Source organism: Callorhinchus milii, unplaced genomic scaffold (assembly GCF_018977255.1).
Source record: "Callorhinchus milii isolate IMCB2004 unplaced genomic scaffold, IMCB_Cmil_1.0 Scaffold1, whole genome shotgun sequence".
Taxonomy (NCBI): Eukaryota; Metazoa; Chordata; class Chondrichthyes; order Chimaeriformes; family Callorhinchidae; genus Callorhinchus; species Callorhinchus milii.
Genome location: NW_024704742.1, coordinates 136,333,613 through 136,353,176, shown reverse-complemented (window position 1 = coordinate 136,353,176; position 19,564 = coordinate 136,333,613). Strand labels below are relative to the sequence as shown.

General features: G+C 45.8%; 1 protein-coding gene across 1 annotated transcript; it reads left to right on the top strand.

Moving 5' to 3' along the window:
• The first annotated feature begins 1,639 nt into the window (after window positions 1-1,639).
• On the top strand, window positions 1,640-18,575 carry LOC103187338 (mitogen-activated protein kinase 4). Its single transcript, XM_007906783.2, is given in 6 exon segments — window positions 1,640-2,220; window positions 14,444-14,588; window positions 15,321-15,482; window positions 16,421-16,622; window positions 17,403-17,767; window positions 17,770-18,575. Coding segments are annotated over 6 exon segments (1,737 nt in total). The 5' UTR covers window positions 1,640-1,674; the 3' UTR covers window positions 18,087-18,575.
• Window positions 18,576-19,564: the final 989 nt, after the last annotated feature.

The following is a 19,564-nucleotide window of genomic DNA, read 5'->3' as shown; positions in this document are numbered from 1 at the left end:
AATCTACTGGTCAGACGTGGGTTCAAGCCCCAGGATGGGATATTGAGCTCACGCAGTCCAGGCTAACTCTCCAGTGTAATACTGAGATGTCGTCCTTCAGATGAGATGCAAAACTGAGGACTTGTCTGCTTCTTTAGGTGGCTGGCTCAGTGGGTGTCATCCTCGCTCAGTGGTAGTACCCTTGTTTCTGAGTTAGATGGTTGTGCGTTAAGCCTCAAGTCAACTCAAGCGGTGCTGGGGATATGCTGCTTTTCTTGCAGTGCCATCTGCTTGTTCAGGTGGATTTCAATAACAATAATAAATAATCCTTGCTTTTGATATTTAGCGCTTGATCACTTCACTGAGATGTTTCAAAGCGCTTCACAGTACACACTGTATAGTGGAGTGACTGTATATTTTGTGGGTCAAACGTGGAGGCCAGTTGTATCCCACAAATAGCCATGGAGTGCATGATCAATTTCATTTGGGGGTCAGGCCACTGAGAGAAATCCCCTCCTCTTTTCGAACAGCACCATGAAGCACTTTGCATGAAAGGCCCATTACCAAATGCAAAAAAAGCAGTAAGGATGTTAACATTGCTATGATACTATTGGAAAACAGAAGAGCGTTTCCTCTGGCCAACAATCCCTCAGGTACAATAGACTTGCATCATTTGTTTGCCATTCCGACAATCTATCTCTGGGGTTTCCACTTATAGGTGGGATGCATGGAATTCCCATCTTGGTTTGGATACTCTTAAGCACGGGTTGGGTTTCCGCATGTCTCAGACATCAGGCTGACCAAAATAATGTTTGTGGGACCTTGGCTGCTGTGTTTTGTGTTGTCTACAGTCAGTGGACCTAACAACAATTACCTGTGAATCATTTTGAGACGATACAGAAATACAGTCCGAGCACGGCTTTTGAGAATCTTCTACCTCAGCGCCTTGGGACGTCCCCCTGACGTGAAAGGCACTCTATAAATATAATGTTGTTGTTGTTGTTGTTGTTGTTAATTGTTTCTCTTTCAGGAGTGAGAGGCGATGTGGACCACAGCCAGCCTCGCTGTGTAGCAACTGGGAATTCAAAGGAGCTGCAAGAGAGAGAGAGAGAGAGAAAGAGCTCTTCTCTGTCTCTCTTGAGAAAGAGAGAGAGAGGCTACTTAGTAGGGAAACCCGCTGTGTCTCTGGCTGCAGACACAGTGTGTGTGTTCACCAGATCACAAGAGCGTCTCATCCTTCCAGGCTCCCCTCCCTCCCATCACAACATCCAGCAGTTTCTTCAGTGAACCTAGCATCCTCAACAGCCCTGGCGGACAACCTGCTCTGGGTATCGATTCCCCGTTCTATGTAAAGAAATACTTTCTGGTGAACAAACTGAAATTGCCCTTCACGCACCATCACTTGCGGCTCTTGTCCTGCCTGTCCTTGACGTATTCTGCTGTGACGTTCTCGATCCCACTTGGAATGGGGGCTTCCACCAAAGATATTGTGGGCACAGACCGTGCTGGCTGAGGGGCAGGGCTGGGAGGAAAGGGTATGTTGAGCAAGAGGCGGATACTCTTGGGCAACACGCCGCCAGGAGCTTCGGTTTGAGTTTGGTTCCAGCAGAAATTGATACAGACCTTTGTTTACTTGATTGGCCTTCAGATGAGAAGGGAGGAGACCGGTCCTGCAGGTGGTTGACTGACCGAGCGATGGCGGGCAAGTCAGACCTCGCCGGCCGTGTGCATGGCTTCGACCTGGGCGTGCGCTACGTTGAGCTGAAGCCGCTCGGCTACGGCGCCAACGGGCTGGTCTTCGCGGCCATCGACAGCCAGAGTTACCGCAAGGTGGCCGTCAAAAAGATCACCATCAGCGACTCGCTCAGCGTCAAGCACGCCCTGCGGGAGGTCAAGATCATCCGCCGGCTGGAGCACGATAACGTGGTCAAGGTCTTCGAGGTCCTGGGCCCCAAAGGGAGCCACGTGCCCAGGGACATGTGCGGACTGACTGTGGTCTATATAGTCCAGGAGCACATGGACACAGATCTGGCACGTCTCTTGGAGCAGGGCTCCCTCACGGAGGAACACGCTAAGCTCTTTATGTACCAACTACTCCGAGGGCTCAAGTACATCCATTCGGCCAATATCCTGCACCGTGACCTCAAGCCGGCCAACGTCTTCATCAACACTGAGGACCTCCTGCTGAAGATCGGGGACTTCGGGCTGGCGAGGATCGTGGACCCTCATTATTCACACAAAGTAAGATATTAATAATTAACACAGAAACTGTAACCTCAGAGCGGGTAACAGTGTAGTGACTGTGTATCCGTAGGCAAAGTGATGCAAAGTGATGCAAAGTGATTGTACTGTCCAACAAACAATGAAGTGAGTGACCAATTTTATCCGAGGATTGTTGGCCAGGACACTGGAGAGTATGAAATGTAACTTGATAAAATGTTAATATCAATAATCACCAACTCGTGCATTTAATTTTCATCTTATAGAATCTTACAGCTCACAAGGAGGTCATTCGACCCATCGCGCCTGTGCTGGCTCTTTGAAAGAGCTGTTCAACTAGTCCCACTCCCCCCGCTCTTTCCCCATAATAAATATTTTATAAAATCAAACATATAAGATATAGTTTGCCGCAAAATATACAGTCAATTCACTTTACAGTGTGTTCTGTGAAGCGCTTTGGGACGTCCTCCCGACGTGAAAAGCGCTATATCAAATGCAAGGATTATTATTATTATTAATTCACTTCGCACTATTATTTTATTACTATTTATTTATTTATTTTTATTTTTATTATTCTGTGAAGCGCTTTCAGACGTCCCGAAAACATGATAATCGAATACAAGGATTATTATTATTATTATTTTATTATTATTATAAGCCTGCACATTTCCCTTTGTAATTCTCTTTTGAAAGATACTATTGATTCTGCTTCCACCAACCTTTCAGGTAATGTATTCCAGACTCTTAACAACTCGCCGGGTAAAAAAAATTCTCCTCCCCATCTGATGATAATAATCATTAATACTAATAATACTGTTAATAATAATGATACCAATAATTAATACAGAAACTGTAACCTCAGAGAGCGTCACAGTGTAGTGACTGTGTATCTGTCAGCAATAGAGGCAAAGTGATGCAAAGTGATTGTACTGTCCACCAAACAATGAAGTGACTGACCAATTTTATCCGCGGATTGTTGGCCGGGATACTGGAGAGTATGAAATGTAACTTGAAAATACAAATGAAACGCTTTACAAATGAAATATTGTTGTTGCTGTTAAGAGAGAAACTCTCTTCTCTTTTCGAATATTGTCACATCCACCTGATCAGGCGGGCGGGGGCCTGTTTTTAATGTCTCCCCGTCCTCTTCGACCGCACCTTTGGTCACATTGCAACCTTTACCCTCCCTGCCTGCACCTCTTGATCGCAACCCTTCGCTCGGGTTCAAATCCCTGACTGTCCAGCGCTTTGGGCTGTCCTCTCGACACGAATGTCATTCATTGTTGTCTCATCTGAAGAACAGCAACTCCTGACAATGCAGCACTGAGCCAATGCTGCATTGGAGTGTCAGCTTTCACTGGGATTCAACTTTCTGAGAGCGTAACTCACTGAGCCAGGCTGAAACACAACTCGTCCAAGGGACGGCCGCTCTGACAATGCAGCATTCCCCGCTCCCCCTCCCTCCCCCCAAGCACAAGAAGGATTTTCAAGGAAGGGGTCAATTTATCGAATCCAGTCTCATTTACACACTGCGCACTCATCCAAATCCAATCCAGATTCCGTTCATGTCCCCTCTCTTCACACTTCCCCTCACTAACACAAAGCCTTCTTCGAATTTGACAGCCTGGCTCAGTTGGTTGCCCTCCCATCCTTTGGATGAGAAGTTAAAACAGGATCCCATCTGTGCTTGTTAAGGTGGACGTTAAAGATCCCGCAATGCTATTGGAAAAGGGAAGTGAGTTTCTCTCAGTGCCCTGATAAACAGATGGATATTGTATTGCTTAGAGCACTCCCTCACAAGCGAGAGGACTGGGTTTGGTTCCCAGCCAGGGCGAAACCGTAGGCAAGTTTCCTTATTACACGCTGTTTATCTAGCAGTAACTCTTAACCTACAAAATTCCGCCCACAAAATATACAGTCGATTCAGTTTACGGTATATTCTGTGAAGCACTTTGAGACGTCTCGAAGATGTGATAAGGCGCTATATCAAGTGCAAGTTAGTCAATTGGCGGATCATTTTTTGAGGATAATAATCCCTTCAAATAAATAAATAAATAAAAATAATAATAATTTGGTCCCTCAATCCACGACTGTTTGTGGGACACTGCTGTGCGCAATTGGCTGCCTGACAAAATACACAGTTAATTCACTTTACAATGTGTTCTGTGAAACGCTTTAAGACGTCGCAATGACGTGATAAGGTGCTATATCAAATGCAAGTATTGTGATTATATTATAATTACTGCGGGATTATGTGTGAAAATTGGCCACTGTGTTTGCCTACAAATATAGTCACTACACTTGACAGAAATTACCAGTGAAGTGCTTTGAAATGCTTTGACGTGCTAAAGCTCTAGATCAAGTTAAAAGATTCCTCTGGAATAGGTCTATATTGCTCTGTAGCCAGCAGTGCCGGCCAACAGAGCTGATTAGATTAATGAATGGCCTGCACTGGGCAAGTGAAACACAAACATATGGGCTGCGGCTGACGTCAAGTAGAAAATCTGTTTCACAGAAAGAGGCAGGAACATTTAAACCTTTAACCCCCTCAGGCATCTTCCAATCATTCAGATCCAAGGCAATCGGCACATCACCGAACCCTCAGCCCACTATAAGAGTCTTTTCTCCATCAAGGCTCCATCTTTTCTTTTCTCAATCCACCTATTTTCTGTGTCTTCATATTGGAGTCCTATAGACTAATGGTTAGAGCGCTCGCCTCGCAAGCGAGAGGTCCCAGGCTCGATTCCCAGGCCGGGCGAAACCTTAGGCAAGTTTCCTTACTCCACACGCCTCTGTTTACCTCGCAGTAAATAGTAACCGGGTTGTTAGTCAATTGGCGGATCGCTTTCCAAGAGGATAATAATCCGCTCCCTCCCAGTGAGGTACTAATCCGCCCCCTCAATCCTCGACTGTTTGTGGGACACTCCTGTGTGCAATTAGCTGCTGCATTTCTCCCGCAAAATACAGTCAATTCACTTCACAGTATATTATGTGAAGCGCTTTGAGACATTCGAAGATGCCTTCTGATAAGGCGCTGTATCAAATGCAAGGATTATCAATATTATTAAATGCAGGGATTATCATTATTATCTCTATATTCGGTGTCAGCCTGGGTCAGTTAGAAGCAGTCTCGCCTCTGAGTTAAGCCCCACATTGGGACCTTGAGCTCACACACTCTAGGCTGACACTCCAATGCAGTGTGTGGGGGTGGGAGGAAGAGTGCTCTCAATTAATGGAGGTGCCGTCCTTTGTATGAGACATCAAACCAAGGCACCTCTGCCTGTTCAGGTGGACGTTAAAGATCCCATGGCACTATTCGAAAAGAGAAGGGAGTTTCTCTCTCTTGGATTCCTGGTCAACAAATCCCCAAATAAAATTGTGCATTCACTTCACGTTGCTTCTGGCACTTTGGGGTAAACTGCTTTAGTTTTAGCAGCTAAAGCGCAGTCTGGCAAGCCTCCTGCTGTTTATCCAGCTAGAACCACCCTACGCATTAGAGCTTTGGTTAACAGGAGCCGAATGGGAAGAATCCCTGCCCCCCCCCCCCCCCCACTGATATATTCTGCACGCTTGTGTGAAGATTAATGCCTGGGACACAGCAGTGATGAGAGGCTGGATAAACTTAGGTTTGTTTTCCCTGGAGCGGAGGATCTGACTGAGGTATTTAAAGTGCTTTGAGATGTTGAGATGTTGCAGACACTTTCTCGAACGTTGTATAAGAATTATTATTTGTGGAGTTCTGTAGCTCAGTGGTTAGAGCGCTTGCCTTGCCAGCGAGAGACCTGGGTTCGATTCCTAGTAGGGCGAAAGGTTGGGCAAATTTTCTTTACTCCACACGTGTCTGTTAACCTAGCTTCAAGTAGGAACTTGGTTGTTGGTCGATTGATGGATAGCTTTCTGGGAGTAATAATCCCTTCAAAAAAAAGAAACAAAATCATAAAAATCATTTGGTCACTCAATCCACGTTTGTGGGACACTGCTGTGCACCACTGGCCGACACGTTTCGCCCACAAAATATAGAATCAATTCACTTTACAGTTTCTCCTGTGAAGTGCTTCGAGACTTCTCAACGACATGGTAAGGAGCTATATCAAATGCAAGGGTTATTATTGTTAGGTCGTATGAACAGCCACAAAGAGAGAGGTTTTATTGTTGGCTAGGACACTGGGAGAAACCCCTTTCCCTTTTTTTCCCATCACTGCGCTGGAGCATCAGCCTGGACTGTGAGCTCAAAGTCCCCCACGTGAGGCTCGAACCCACGACGTTCTGACCCCTAATCGACTGAGCCACACACTTAACTCTGACGCGGGAGACATGGGTTCAAGGTTTACCCTCCAGAAACATTCTCGCTCAATTGGAACAATGCCTTTTGCAGTGTGAGGGGCCCTTAGCTCTGGGATATATCAATGGGATTGCTGCCTACAGCACTTCAAGTGTAGTGAGTCCTCTGCCAGACTGTGGGGTGAAGTGTCGCTGAGAGCTGACTGTGCGATTGTTAATATTAGCTGTTTGTTTGGTGTCTGTTTTCTCTTGTGCGATTTTTTTTTTCCCCCCCCCATAGAATCAGAATTATATTATTAATAATAACAACACCAACCTGGAGTGCTGTAGCTCAGTGGTTAGAGCACTTGCCTCGAAAGCGATAGGGACCCTGTTTCGGTTCCCAGGCGGGGCGAAATCTTGGGCAATTTTCCTTACTCCACACGCCTCTTGTTTACCGAGCAGTAAGTAGGAACCCGGTTGTTAATCGATTAGTGGATCACTTTCCGGGAGTAATAATCCTTTCAATAAAATAAAATAATAATAATTTGGTCACTTAATCCACAACTGTTTGTGGGACAATGCCCTGGACAATTGGCTGCTGTGTTTTGCCCAGAAAATATACAGTTAATCTACAGAGTGCTACCAGCTAAGCTGGGCAGACATCTTACAACAACTTGCATTTATATACAATGCTCTTCATACAGAGTAGCTTTTCAGAGCGCTTATAATGAACATTAACTTTTAATGATATAACCATAGAATGCACAGGAACAAGTCATTCAACTCATCATCAACAGCAACAACAAAAAAAATTACATTTGTATAGCGCCTTTCACGTTGGGAGGACATCCCAAGGCGCTGGATAGACAGAGTTACGTACCCGAGCTGGGGGTTGGGGGGAGGGCAGGTGGGGGAGCAAGACTGTGGAGGGCTTTGAAGGTGAGGACCAGGATCTTGAAGTGTATCCTCTGAGTAATGGGAAGCCAGTGGAGTTGGGCAAAGATAGGGGTGATAGGGTCACAGAGCCTAGTGCAGGAGAGGACATGGCCTCCAGAGTTCTGGTTTAGCAAAATGGAGTGTGCAACCATGGATGGTGATGCTGTCAGCGCCTGAGGTGAGGAGGCGCTGACGGGAGCCAATCAGGAGAGCCTCGGGCTTGTTGACGTTCAACTGAAGGAAATTAGCTCTCATCCAGGACTTGATGTCTGACAGACGTTCTGTCAGCACAGCAGTGGTGCTGGAGTCGAGGGTGGACTGACCCTTGACCATCAAGTCTTTACTGGTATTTCTCTTCACGTACTTTGCTTATTCTTAGCCTATTCTCTTGCTTGATCTCCATCCATTTTAATATTCCTTCAGCCACTTCAACAACAACAACAATTTGTGTGTCCCGCACACTGGGCAGTGTCTCGGAGCACTCATACCCCCATTTACTGGAACTCCTTCTATCAACTCCGCGGTCTCATTCCTTCTCTATCTATCTTCAAAAGCCATCTCATCTATCATGCCTATGGTTACCTCCCTCCGTCTCTATAAAGCACTCTGTGAAGAGCGCTACATGAATGAATGCAAGTTCTTGTTGTATTTATTGTAGGAAAGCACAAAGCAAATTTGCTCATAACCTCATGACAATCAGCAGTGAGGTGAATGACCAGCTTTATTAGGCCTAGTGACTATGGCCAGGCCATTGGGACTGCAAAAACACAGCTCAGTGCTATGTTGGATGGGACAGTTCAGTGGATAATGTGGAGGGATGAGAGGTATGGGCCAAAAGGCTTCTGTGTCCAAACCGACCTTGTGATTCTCAGCTGCAACACTAAGAGGAAGGAACACCCTTCTCTATCCAACATCCACCTGAAGAATAGTTAGACTGGACCTTGGTTTAACATCTCATCTGAAGAACACCTCTGACAAACACACCTCCTCCCCCTAACCTGGTGTCAGCTAAAATTCCTGATGTGAACCCACAGCATTCTGGCCCACAGGCCAGAGTGCTACCACCTGAACCAGGTGACAGTCATTTGAGATGAAAGATAGATTTCCGGTGAAAGTCACTGAAGGGCATAGGATTAGATGGTAAATTTAGACTTGTCACCAGCTAGCGAGACCTATGACTACACACAACTAAAAATGAAGGATACTTTTCAAACAATCTAACATGATGTCTTTCCCAAAATTTCTCCAAACTGTGGAGTCCTGCAGCTCAGTGTTTGAAGCACTCGCCTCACAAGCGAGAGACCTGGGTTTGATTCCCGGTAGGGCGAAATGTTGCGCAAGTTTCCTTACTCCACACCTCTGTGTTTACCGAGCAGTAAGTAGAAATCCGGATCGCTTTTCCAGGGGTAATAATTCCTTCAAAAAAAATAATAAATTGGTCACTCAATCCACGACTGTTTGTGGGACACTGCTGTGTGCAATTGGTTGGCCCGTTTCGCCCACAAAATATACAATCAATTCACTTTATAGTATATTCTTTGAGACTCTCGAAGACATAATAAGGCACTATAGCAAATGCAAGGATTATTATTATTATCTCCCTTCTCTACATTCTCTGAGTGAAGGAGTTCCACCTAAACTCCCTTTTAGGTTTCTTACTTACTCAGTAGGTAACACTCTTCCCCGTTGTCTTTGAGCTCACAGCAAATGCAGCTCATCTTTCAGATGAGTTATTAACCCGAAGTCCCGTATGTCTCACTCGGGTGGGACTATTTGAGAAGGGAAGGTGGTTTCTCCTAGGACAGGACAGGAATCCTACAGAAAAATTAGTTGTGCATTTTTTTGGGGACATTGAAGTGATTTGTGGGGCATTGCTGTACCCAACTTGGATGCTGCGTTCTCTGACAAATACAGTCACTGCACTCAACATTAACCCTGCAATGCACTGAGAGACATCTTGACATTATAAGCTCAGTGTATGCAGTTTATTTGCAGTTTTGATCGATGTGATATTCAGCACCTGGAATAATATGAGGCTGGTCAAGAGGGAACCGGATTGATTCCTGACGCAAGCAACAGAGAGAGAGAGAGTTAAGAAATCTTGAACTCGGGGTCAGAAGTTTATTGTAATAATAATAATCCTTGAATTTGATACAGCACGTCTCACCTCAGGAGAACATCTGAAAGCTCTCAGCAACATTTAGCGTAAAGTGACATATCATTCGGTCATTTGCCCCTGACTGTTTGCGGGACTTGGGTGCACAAAATGGCTGTCACATTTGCAATCACTACATATGAATTATGTTATTATAATAATAGGGCACATTTCTCCCATCCTGCCCTGTCCCACACCCATATAGAATTCTTGAATCCTTTTCAAACACTGATTTTCTTTTTAACCAGAAGAACAAAGAACTTGTGTTTATTGTCCCACAGCAAGTGTGCCTCCGTCAAGTCAAGGCTATTCTTTTGGCCCAGTCTGGTTCCAGCAGGTAGAGGGAATCCATTCAGCCTCCACATAAAGTGCTGAAGGTCACAGGACGCAAGCGAGGCAGATCTTGCAAGCGATTGCAAACCCCCTTCGAATTGATGTTGCCAAATACAGTCGTTCATTCACCTCATGGCTGTTTGTGGGCCACGGTTATGTGGCCTATAACATACAGTTACTTTGTGGTAAAGAGCTTTGAGATGTCCTCCCAGAGTGAAAAGGGTGATATTGAATGCAAGTATTATTATGGAGGTCTGTAGTTTATCACGCTGAGGTCAAAGCACTTTGCAGGATTTTTAAAAAATGTGTATTTTTTTTAACTGAGACGTGTAGTGACTGTCTTGTGTCAAACCAGCCAATTTTTGTGCACAGTAATATCCCACAAACAGCCATGAAGAGAAGAGAATGAACAATTTTATTTATTGGGGGTGGGGGTGATTTTTGGACGGGACACCAAGAGAAACTCCTTCCTCTTTTCGAATAAGAGTCTCGGGATCTTTAACGTCCACCTGAACAGGCACAGTCTGGATCTCGGTTTAATGTCTTATCCAAAGTATCTAAGACATTGCATCTCCGCCCAACCCCACCCTTGCAGCACTACATTGGTGTGTCAGCCTAGACTGCGAACTCAAAGTCCCTCACATGAGCGCTTGAATTAAGAGGGTGTCCGTTCTGTCTAACGAATTGAGGATTTTAATCTTAACATTACGTTTGTAGTCAGAAATATTCTCATTCCAACAACTGAGTTCCCGTCTGCCTGTTCAGGTGGATGTTAAAGATCCCACGGCACGACTCGAAAAGAGAAGAGAGTTTCTCTTTCCTGGTGTCCTGGCGAGCAATCCCCCAAATAAAAATTGGTCATCGTTTCGTGGCTGTTTGTGGGACATTGCTGTGCGCAATTGGGCTGCTACAAATACACAGTCACTCCATTCCACGGTAGAATCCGGTGAATCACTTTGCGACATCCTTCCAATGTGATAATGTGCTCTATCAATTTCAAGCATTAATATATACAGTATTATACAACTCCTTCTCTGTGTTAAATCTTTCAATTTCCGCTCTTTCTGGTGATAATTGTTAATAATAATCCTCGCGAATGATACAGAGCCTTTCATGCCATCGCAAAGTCTCAAAGTGCTTTAGAAGATATACTGTAAAGTGAATTGACTGTATTTTGTGAGCGAAACGGATTTGCAACCACTTGGAAATAGTCTCTCTCTATCTTTACAATATATTCTGTGAAGCGTTTTGAGACGTCTCAACGACGTGATAAAATGCTATATCAGATTGAAGGATTATTATTATTATCTTGCTCTCTGCTTTCCCTTTCAATTCCATTCATGTTTTTGTAAACCTCGGTTAGATTCCCCGACTGCCTCTCTGTTCTCACGAGAACAGTCTGAACTTGTGAAGTCTCTCCACAGATCTAAGCTCTTTGGTGCTGTCCCAGTGAATCTTCCCTCTATGTTGGGTTCCTGCTGTGCGTAAATTGGCTGCTTAGATTTGCCTTCAAATGTAGTTACTCTCGTCAATTAGTCACAGTCAATTCCCTGTGAAGCTGTTTGTGATGTCAATGTCGCAAATTCACGAGTTCTTTCTTTCCTCTCTCATCCGTGCCTGTGAATATTATCACCAGAATGAGGTACCCCAAACCCTCCTCTGTAATAATAATAATTCTTACATCTCACAGCACCTTTCACAACAGGAGGATGTCCCAAAGCACTTCACAGGATAATCCTTGCATTATTGTAATATAATATAGTGCCTTATCACGTCTTCGAGACCTCTCAAGTGCTTCACAGAATATACTGTAAAGTGAATTGACTGTATGTTTTGTGGGCTTCACAATATGAGGTATAAAGTAGAGTGATTTTGTGTTTTGTGAGTAAATGTGACAAGACAGTTTTGTGCACAGCAATGACCTTGCGAACAGCCATGAAGTGAATGACCAATTTTATTTGGTGGATTGTCAGCCAGGACACGAGGAGAGAGAAAAAGACTCTTATCTTTGCCATGGGATCTTTAATGTCCACCTGAACAGGCAGTCCATTTTAATAATAATAATAATCCTTACATTTGATACAGTGCTTTTCACGTCTTCTCGACGTCCCAAAGTGCTTCACAGAACACACTGTAAAGTGAATTGACTGTATATTTGTGGGCGAACGCGGCAGCCAATTGCGCACAGCAATGTCCCACAAACAGTCGTAGATTGAAAATGACCAATTTATTATTGTTTTTGGTTTTGGAGGGATTATTATTAGGCTCTGTGTGGAGTAAGGAAACTTGCCCAAGGTTTCGCCCTCTGCCTGGAATTGAACTCAGGTCAAATTCAAACTCAAATTTTAATGTCCACCTTAGACCATACGAGTTTCAAGTCCAGATGTGGGGCTTGAACCCACAACCTTCTGATTCAGAGGCAAGATTGCTACCAACTGAGCCAGACTGACACAATCTGTACAGTTGATGATTTGCATTATCGTATAATTGAATGATATTGATTCAGCAATTTTAGTTTTACCATGTCAGAGCTAAGATTAATAATTTCACTCACTGTATTTAACTTGAACTTAAATTTAATCATACTCTGATATTACACTATTTATTTAGTGTCCAAACCAAACAGAGTTCCATGTATCCAACCTGGACAGAAACATTTCCTTGTGTCTGGAATGAACGATCTTTCCCTCAACTCAAATGACGCATCCTGCTTACCTAATTCCGGAGAGTGTTAGGCGCAGGTTGGCTAAAGCCAACACATAATAATAATAATAATAATAATAATCCTTGCATTTGAATTAGCGCTTTTCACGTCTTCTAGACGTCTCAAAGCGCTTCACAGAATATACTGTAAAGTGAATTGACTGTATATTTGTGGGCGAAACATGGCAGCCATTTGCGCACAGCAGTGTCCCACAAACAGTCGTGGATTGAGTGACCAAATTCTTATTGGGTTTTTTATCTTGAGGGATAAAATCATAAAAGTATAGTGCACATGGCAGAAAATAACTGTAAAGTGTAGAGACTGTATTTCACATAAAAATAAAAAAAATTGCATTTTATATCACTTTGAGACATCTCAAAGCCCTTCACAGAATATACTGTAAAGTGAATTGACTGTATATTTTGTGGGCGAAATAACCTGTACAGTTGATGAATTGCATTACAGTATAATTTAATTCTATTGATTCAGCAATTTTAGTTTTAAAGTTGCACATAACTATGTCAGATCTAAGATTAATAATTTCACTTAGTGTACTTAACTTGAATTTAAATTTAATCATATTCTGATAATACACTATCTATTTTGATCTGACACAAATGGAAACCCATCACCATGCTTAAGAGTATCCAAACCAAACTGAGTTCCATGCATCCCACCTACACAGAGGAATTTTGTAGACAAATGCAACAACAACAACAAATTACATTTCTAAAGTGCCTTTCACGTCAGGAGGACATCCTAAGGCAGTGGACAGTCAAGGATTTGCACCTGAACTGGGGGGGTTGGTTAGATGGCGGGCAGAGAGAGTGGGGGTAGGAGGGTGACTGAAGGCACGGTCAAAGAGGAGGGTCTTCCAAACCATCCAAAACTCTGCAGCTCGTGTACTCTCACGCACCAGGCTCAGCCATCCCATCACTCCCACCCTTGCCCGACTCCACTGGCTCCCCATCCCCCAGAGGATTGAGTTCAAGATCCTCGTCCTTACCTTTAAGGCCATCCATGGCCTTGCCCCCTCCTACCTCTCTGACCTGCTGACTTCCTACCAACCTGCCCGCTCCCTCCGCTCATCAGGCTCCGGAATGCTCCATGTCTCTCGCCCGACCTGCCCTACCATCGGTGGCCGGGCTTTCAGCCTCTCTGCCTCCACACTCTGGAACTCCATCCCAGGATCCCTTCGTCTCGCTTCCTCCCTTGCCTCCTTCAAGGCCGGTCTCAAGACCCTTCTCTTTGACCGTGCCTTTGGTCTCCCTCCCACCTCTCTGCCTTCCCTCACCTCTACACCACCTCTCCTCCATGCTCGGGCCCCGACATCTGACTGTTCAGCGCTTTGGGAGGTCCTTCCGACGTGTAAGGCACTCTATAAATGTAATTTTTTTTTGTTGTTGTTGTCTTGAGATGGGCCTTGAAGGAGGCAAGGGAGGGGGTTAGATGGAGGGATTGCAGGACAGAGCTCCAGAGTGTGGGGGCAGAGATGCTGAATGCCCAACCGCCAATGGTGGGGCGGGAAGTGCGGGGGACCTGAAGCAGGCAGGTGTCCCGCGAGCGGAGGGAGAGGACAGGTTGATGAAGTTTTAATAAGTTACAGAGGTAGGGAGGAGCAAGACTGTGGAGAGTGTGGATTTAAAGATGAATGTGCGCTTCAAGCAGAGGGATTGAGGCAGGGAGGTTAAGGTGCACTGATTGTGGCGTGAAGGGGTTGGGGGAACACATACCAGGCCTGTGTTAGCTAAGCAAGGTCAGAGGAATAAGGTATGAGTAGATCAGAGAGGTAGGGAGGTGCTGGGGTGGGATGTTTTGAACATAGTCTAATGTCTCTCCTTTCCGATCTCCAGGGTCACCTTTCTGAAGGTTTGGTTACAAAATGGTATCGATCGCCTCGCCTCCTTCTGTCGCCCAACAACTACACAAAGGCGATTGACATGTGGGCGGCTGGCTGTATACTGGGGGAGATGCTGACCGGGAAGATGCTTTTTGCTGGTGAGATGATTCCCTCCCCTTTTGCCCACCACCTGCCAACTCCCCCAGCCTCACTCTCTCTGCCCCGGAAAGCTCAATGATGGAATAGTTCTGATGGGTGGGACATGAACTTGAGACATAAACTTGGAAGTTTCACCGCTTATCTTAGGGAAAACTTCAGGGTGCAGTGTGCGAAACTTTGGAATTGTCTCCCTCAATCCCTCCATCTTGCCCCCTCCTTCCCTCTTTCAGATCCCAATTGAAGACTTTCCTCTTCGACCGTGCTTACGGTCACCTCCTCCCTTCCCCTGGTTCGGCGCCAGGCACTGCTAGTGTTGAGCGCTCCGAGGCACTACCCTGAGCGAAGGGCACTATATACATGCAAGTTGTTGTTGTATGTTTGGATCCTGGCGTAAAAAAGCTTCCTCCACCGATAGCTACATCCTCACAAACCTTGGTCGTGTTGTCACTTTTGTGCCTCTGACACCTTTCATTTGGCCGTCTTTAATCCAGGCACCTCCTGAGATCTGATTGACGGAGACCTAGCGATTTTACCCTCCTCCCCTTCTCCCCCACCGAGCTCCCCACCAACCATAGTGGAAAGCACAATCTGCCCCGTAGGAAGATGACAAGTTTTCCCATAGCTGGAGCATCCTCTGTTAACATGCTGTGGTTTTTCTCCCTATCTCTCTCTCTCTCTCTCTCTCTCTCTCTCTCTCTCTTTCCCTCCCTCCCCTACTCGTGTCTTCCCAGGGTCTCACGAGCTGGAACAGATGCAGCTGATCCTGAAGACCATTCCCGTTCTCCGGGAGGAGGATAAGCAGGAGCTTCTCCGTGTTATGCCAGCGTACATCAGACCCAAGTGGGACGTGCCCAGGCCACTCCGGAAACTGCTGCTTGAAGTCAATTCAGAAGGTAAATCATTCACAGAGAGATTGGGGGCGGGAGTTGCAAAGCTTTGGGGATCAGTGGCTAAAAGCACGGCCACTGATGCTGAAGCGGATGGGACCAGGGACAAGCAGGAGGTTAGAGCCAGCTGAGCAGAAGCGGCGGGTCGTGGAGTGGGGAGATAGCAGGTAGGGAGGTTCCAGGGCATGAACCCATTTATAGACAAGTGTTAGGATAATGCTAATTATCCTTATTTTTGATGAGCCTTAACACATCACAGGGATGACACATCCAACAATGCAGCGCTCCCCCAACACTGTATTGGAGCGCCTAGACTCAAAAGATTCATATTTTTATCATTAAATTGCTCCAAAGACTCCTACACAGCACCCCCCCCCCACCCACCGCTAACCTTGCCTCTATGATCTCCTTCAATTCACTACCATTTGCTTCCTGCACTGCAACAGAACCAGACCTGCTCACGTCCTCCGCCCCACCATCCTTGGGCGCGCTTTCAGATGCTTTGATCTCCTCTGTAATGTTCTTCTATTTAAAAGGTGTCATATTAGTGTGAGTTGTTGTACTCTTAGCCCATAGGACCATTCAATTCTTAAAATCAAAGACAGTCATGGATGAGTGACCAATTTTATTTGGGGGATTGTCGGCCAGGACACAGTGAGAAACTGTTTTCGAATAGTGCCCAGGATCTTGTAACATCCAGCGGAACAGGCACAGATGGGGCCTCGGGAAATAATTCCTTCAAAAAAATAAATTAGTCACTCAATCCACAACTGTTTGTGGGACACTGCTCTGTGTAATTGGCTTCCATGTTTCGCCCACAAAATACACAGTTAATCTACTTTACAATATATTCTGTGAAGTGCTTTGAAACCTCGTAACGACATGATAAGGCACTATATCAAATGCGAGGATTATTATTATTATTGTTGTTGTGCTCTTGGTAGCCATCGATTTCCTGGAGAAGATACTGACGTTTAACTCCATGGACCGGCTGACAGGAGAGGAGGCGCTGGCACATCCCTATATGAGCCCTTACACCTGTCCACAGGATGAACCCGTATCTCAGCATCCATTCAGGATTGAAGATGAGATTGATGACATCCTGCTGATGGAAGCCAGCCAGAGTCAGCTGGCCAACTGGGAGAGGTATTATTTCTGGACACGAACCGTGCTCAGCGATGGTAAAGTCAGATTGCCCTGAAACGCGGTAGAGGGGAGCAATTTGCGACGTTTCATAACGCGTTCCTTGTGTTGGTTATGAAACACACATTTTGCCCCGATATTAATAATACAACTTCGATACACCACCTGTACGTTGAAACTGCAGTGGTTAGAGCATCGTCTCGCAAACAAGAGGACCTGGATTCAATTCCTGGGCAGAGTGAAGCCTTAGGCAAGTTTCCTTACTCCTCTGTTTAACCAGCAGTAAGTGGAACCCGGTTGTTATTCGATTGGCGGGCTGGTTATTCCTACTTACTGGTAGGAAAACAGAGGCGTGAGGAGTAAGGAAACTTGCCTAATGTTTCACCCTGCCCAGGAATCGAACCCGGGTCCGTTCACGTGTCAGGCGAGCCTACACCATTAAGGGACTATACTATTGCTATATTATCATAGAATCGTACACCACAAAAAGAGGCCATTCGGCCCATCGAGTCTGTGCCGGCTCTTTGAATAGAGCAATTAATGTCAATCCTACTCCCCAGCCCTTTCCCCATAACCCTGCAAACCCGTCCTCCTCAAATATCCGTCCACCGCATTTTTATAAGATGTTATCGAATCGATAAACACTCTTGAGATATTAGACAGCAAGAGGGGGCCTATAAAAATGCAAGAAGTTGTTGTGGATTTACGCTGTGGTCTGGATATGCACAAAGCAGGTCGATGGGTCTGACTCTTTCACCGCTGTTTGTTTCGCCTTTGCTGCAGGTATCAGGCCAGTCTGTCCTCGGACCTGGAGTGGCTGCAAGACAAGTACCACAATCCAGATGAAGTGCAGCGAGACCCTCGAGCCATGTCCAAGGGGGCGGCCGAGGAAGTCCAGATCGACCCCCGCAAGTACTCCCAGAGCGTGTCCGAGCGGCTACTGGAGCGCTCCCATGCCTCGGTGGACCGACCATGCGAGATGGACTATGGACGCTCGTGCGAGTACAAAATCGGGTCTCCCTCCTACCTGGACAGGCTGCTGTGGAGAGACAACAAACCCCACCACTACTCGGAGCCCAAACTCATCTTGGATCTGTCGCACAGGAAGCGGACGGTGACCACCTCCTGTGTGGCCGTCTCGCTGGACGAAGGAAGTCCGACCTCCTCCTGAAGGTGTCCGACTGCAAGGGCGAACGAAGCCCCTTGAAGATCGACTGCTCCAGCTCGCTGCCCAACATCCAGGAGAGGAGTCCTCCCTCGAGCCCTCGGAACCTGGGTTCTACCGAGATGACGGGCAGAGGGGCCGCGCAGTTCGATTTTGACGTCTTCATATCCCGAGCTTTGAAGCTGTGCGGGAAGCAGGAGGAGATGGCTGACGTGAAACTGAACGAACTCAACAGCACCTGCAAGCCAGAGCACACCAACGAACTTGTACAGGCAGACATGACCGAGAGGGAGAGGTGGTAGACTTCAGGGAGGGTGAAACTTTGCGGCGTTCCTTAACTATCGCCAGTGTTAACTGGGTGATGTACAAGCGGGCAACCAACCCCCCCCACCCATACATGTTTACAATGATTATTGTAAACAAGAGAGGCGAAGAGAATGTGTTTTTTTAAGTATGGAGAAAGAGGGTGGGGGGCTCTTATTGGGACCCTATGACATACAGAATCCATACGATCCATACAAAAGGGAATTAGACCAATATTTGGAAAAGAAAAAAAGAAAAAAGATGTGGGGGGAGGGGACGGGTAGGGGACTGAACAGATAATCCTTTCAGAGAGTCGACAGACACTGATAATAATAATAATAATCTTTGCATTTGATACATGGCCTCAGATCGTTGAGATGTTCGAGACCTTTTTGCCGAGAGGGCAGAGTGGAGCTCGAGTCCTGAAGAAAAATAATCATGAAATAAAACACAATCCATCATTGTGGAATGCCCTAGTATGGTGAATAGCGCACTAATAATAATAATAATAATCCTTGCATTTGATATAGCGCTTTTCACGTAGGGAGGACGTCCCAAAGCGCTTCACAGAACACACTGTAAAGTGAATTGACTGTATATTTGAGGGCGAACGCGGCAGCCAATTGCGCACAGCAATGTCCCACAAACAGTCGTAGATTGAAAATGACCAATTTATTATTGTTTTTGTTTTGGAGGGATTATTATTAGGCTCTGTGTGGAGTAAGGAAACTTGCCCAAGGTTTCGCCCTCTGCCTGGAATTGAACTCAGGTCTCTCACTTGCAAAGCGAGTGCTCTAACCACTGAGCCACAGGACTCCGACGCACTCACCTTGCAAGCGAGAGGACCCAGATTTCCCGGGCGGGGGGAACCTCAGACAAGTTTCCTTACTCTGTTTTCCTAGCAGTAAGTAGAAACCCGGTTGTCAATCGATTGGCAGATCGCTTTCTGGGGGATAATAATTACTTACAAAAAATTAGGTCATTCAATCCACGACTGTTTAAGGGACACCGGTTGCCGGGTTCTGCCCACAAAAGATAACAGTCAATTCATTTTACTATATCTTCTGTGACGCGCTTTTGAGACATCTCAACGACGTGATAGTGCCCTGTATCAATTGTAAGGATTTTTGTTGTTATATTATTACCATGGAGGCGAGGCTAGGCCAGGGTCTAAAATTTATGAAAACAAAGATTCATTTTAAGAAAATGGGGGCTGCAAGGAAGGAATAAACTACTTCGCTAGAGGGGCGTGCTGCCTTCTGGTGGCAATAATTAACGAACGCTGCAAACTTTTCCTCCGGCGGCTGATTCTTAGAGCTAGGGGTAAATTCCCATTTGCACAGCCGATTTCACAGCGAGGTGACAGTACATCTCTTTTTCTGACCGTGTAAGAACTCACACAGTAAACTGGGGAGCAAGGCTAGTTCGCTGTTCAGACTCACTCCTTCCACAGTGCACAGCTGAAAGCCTCTCAAAA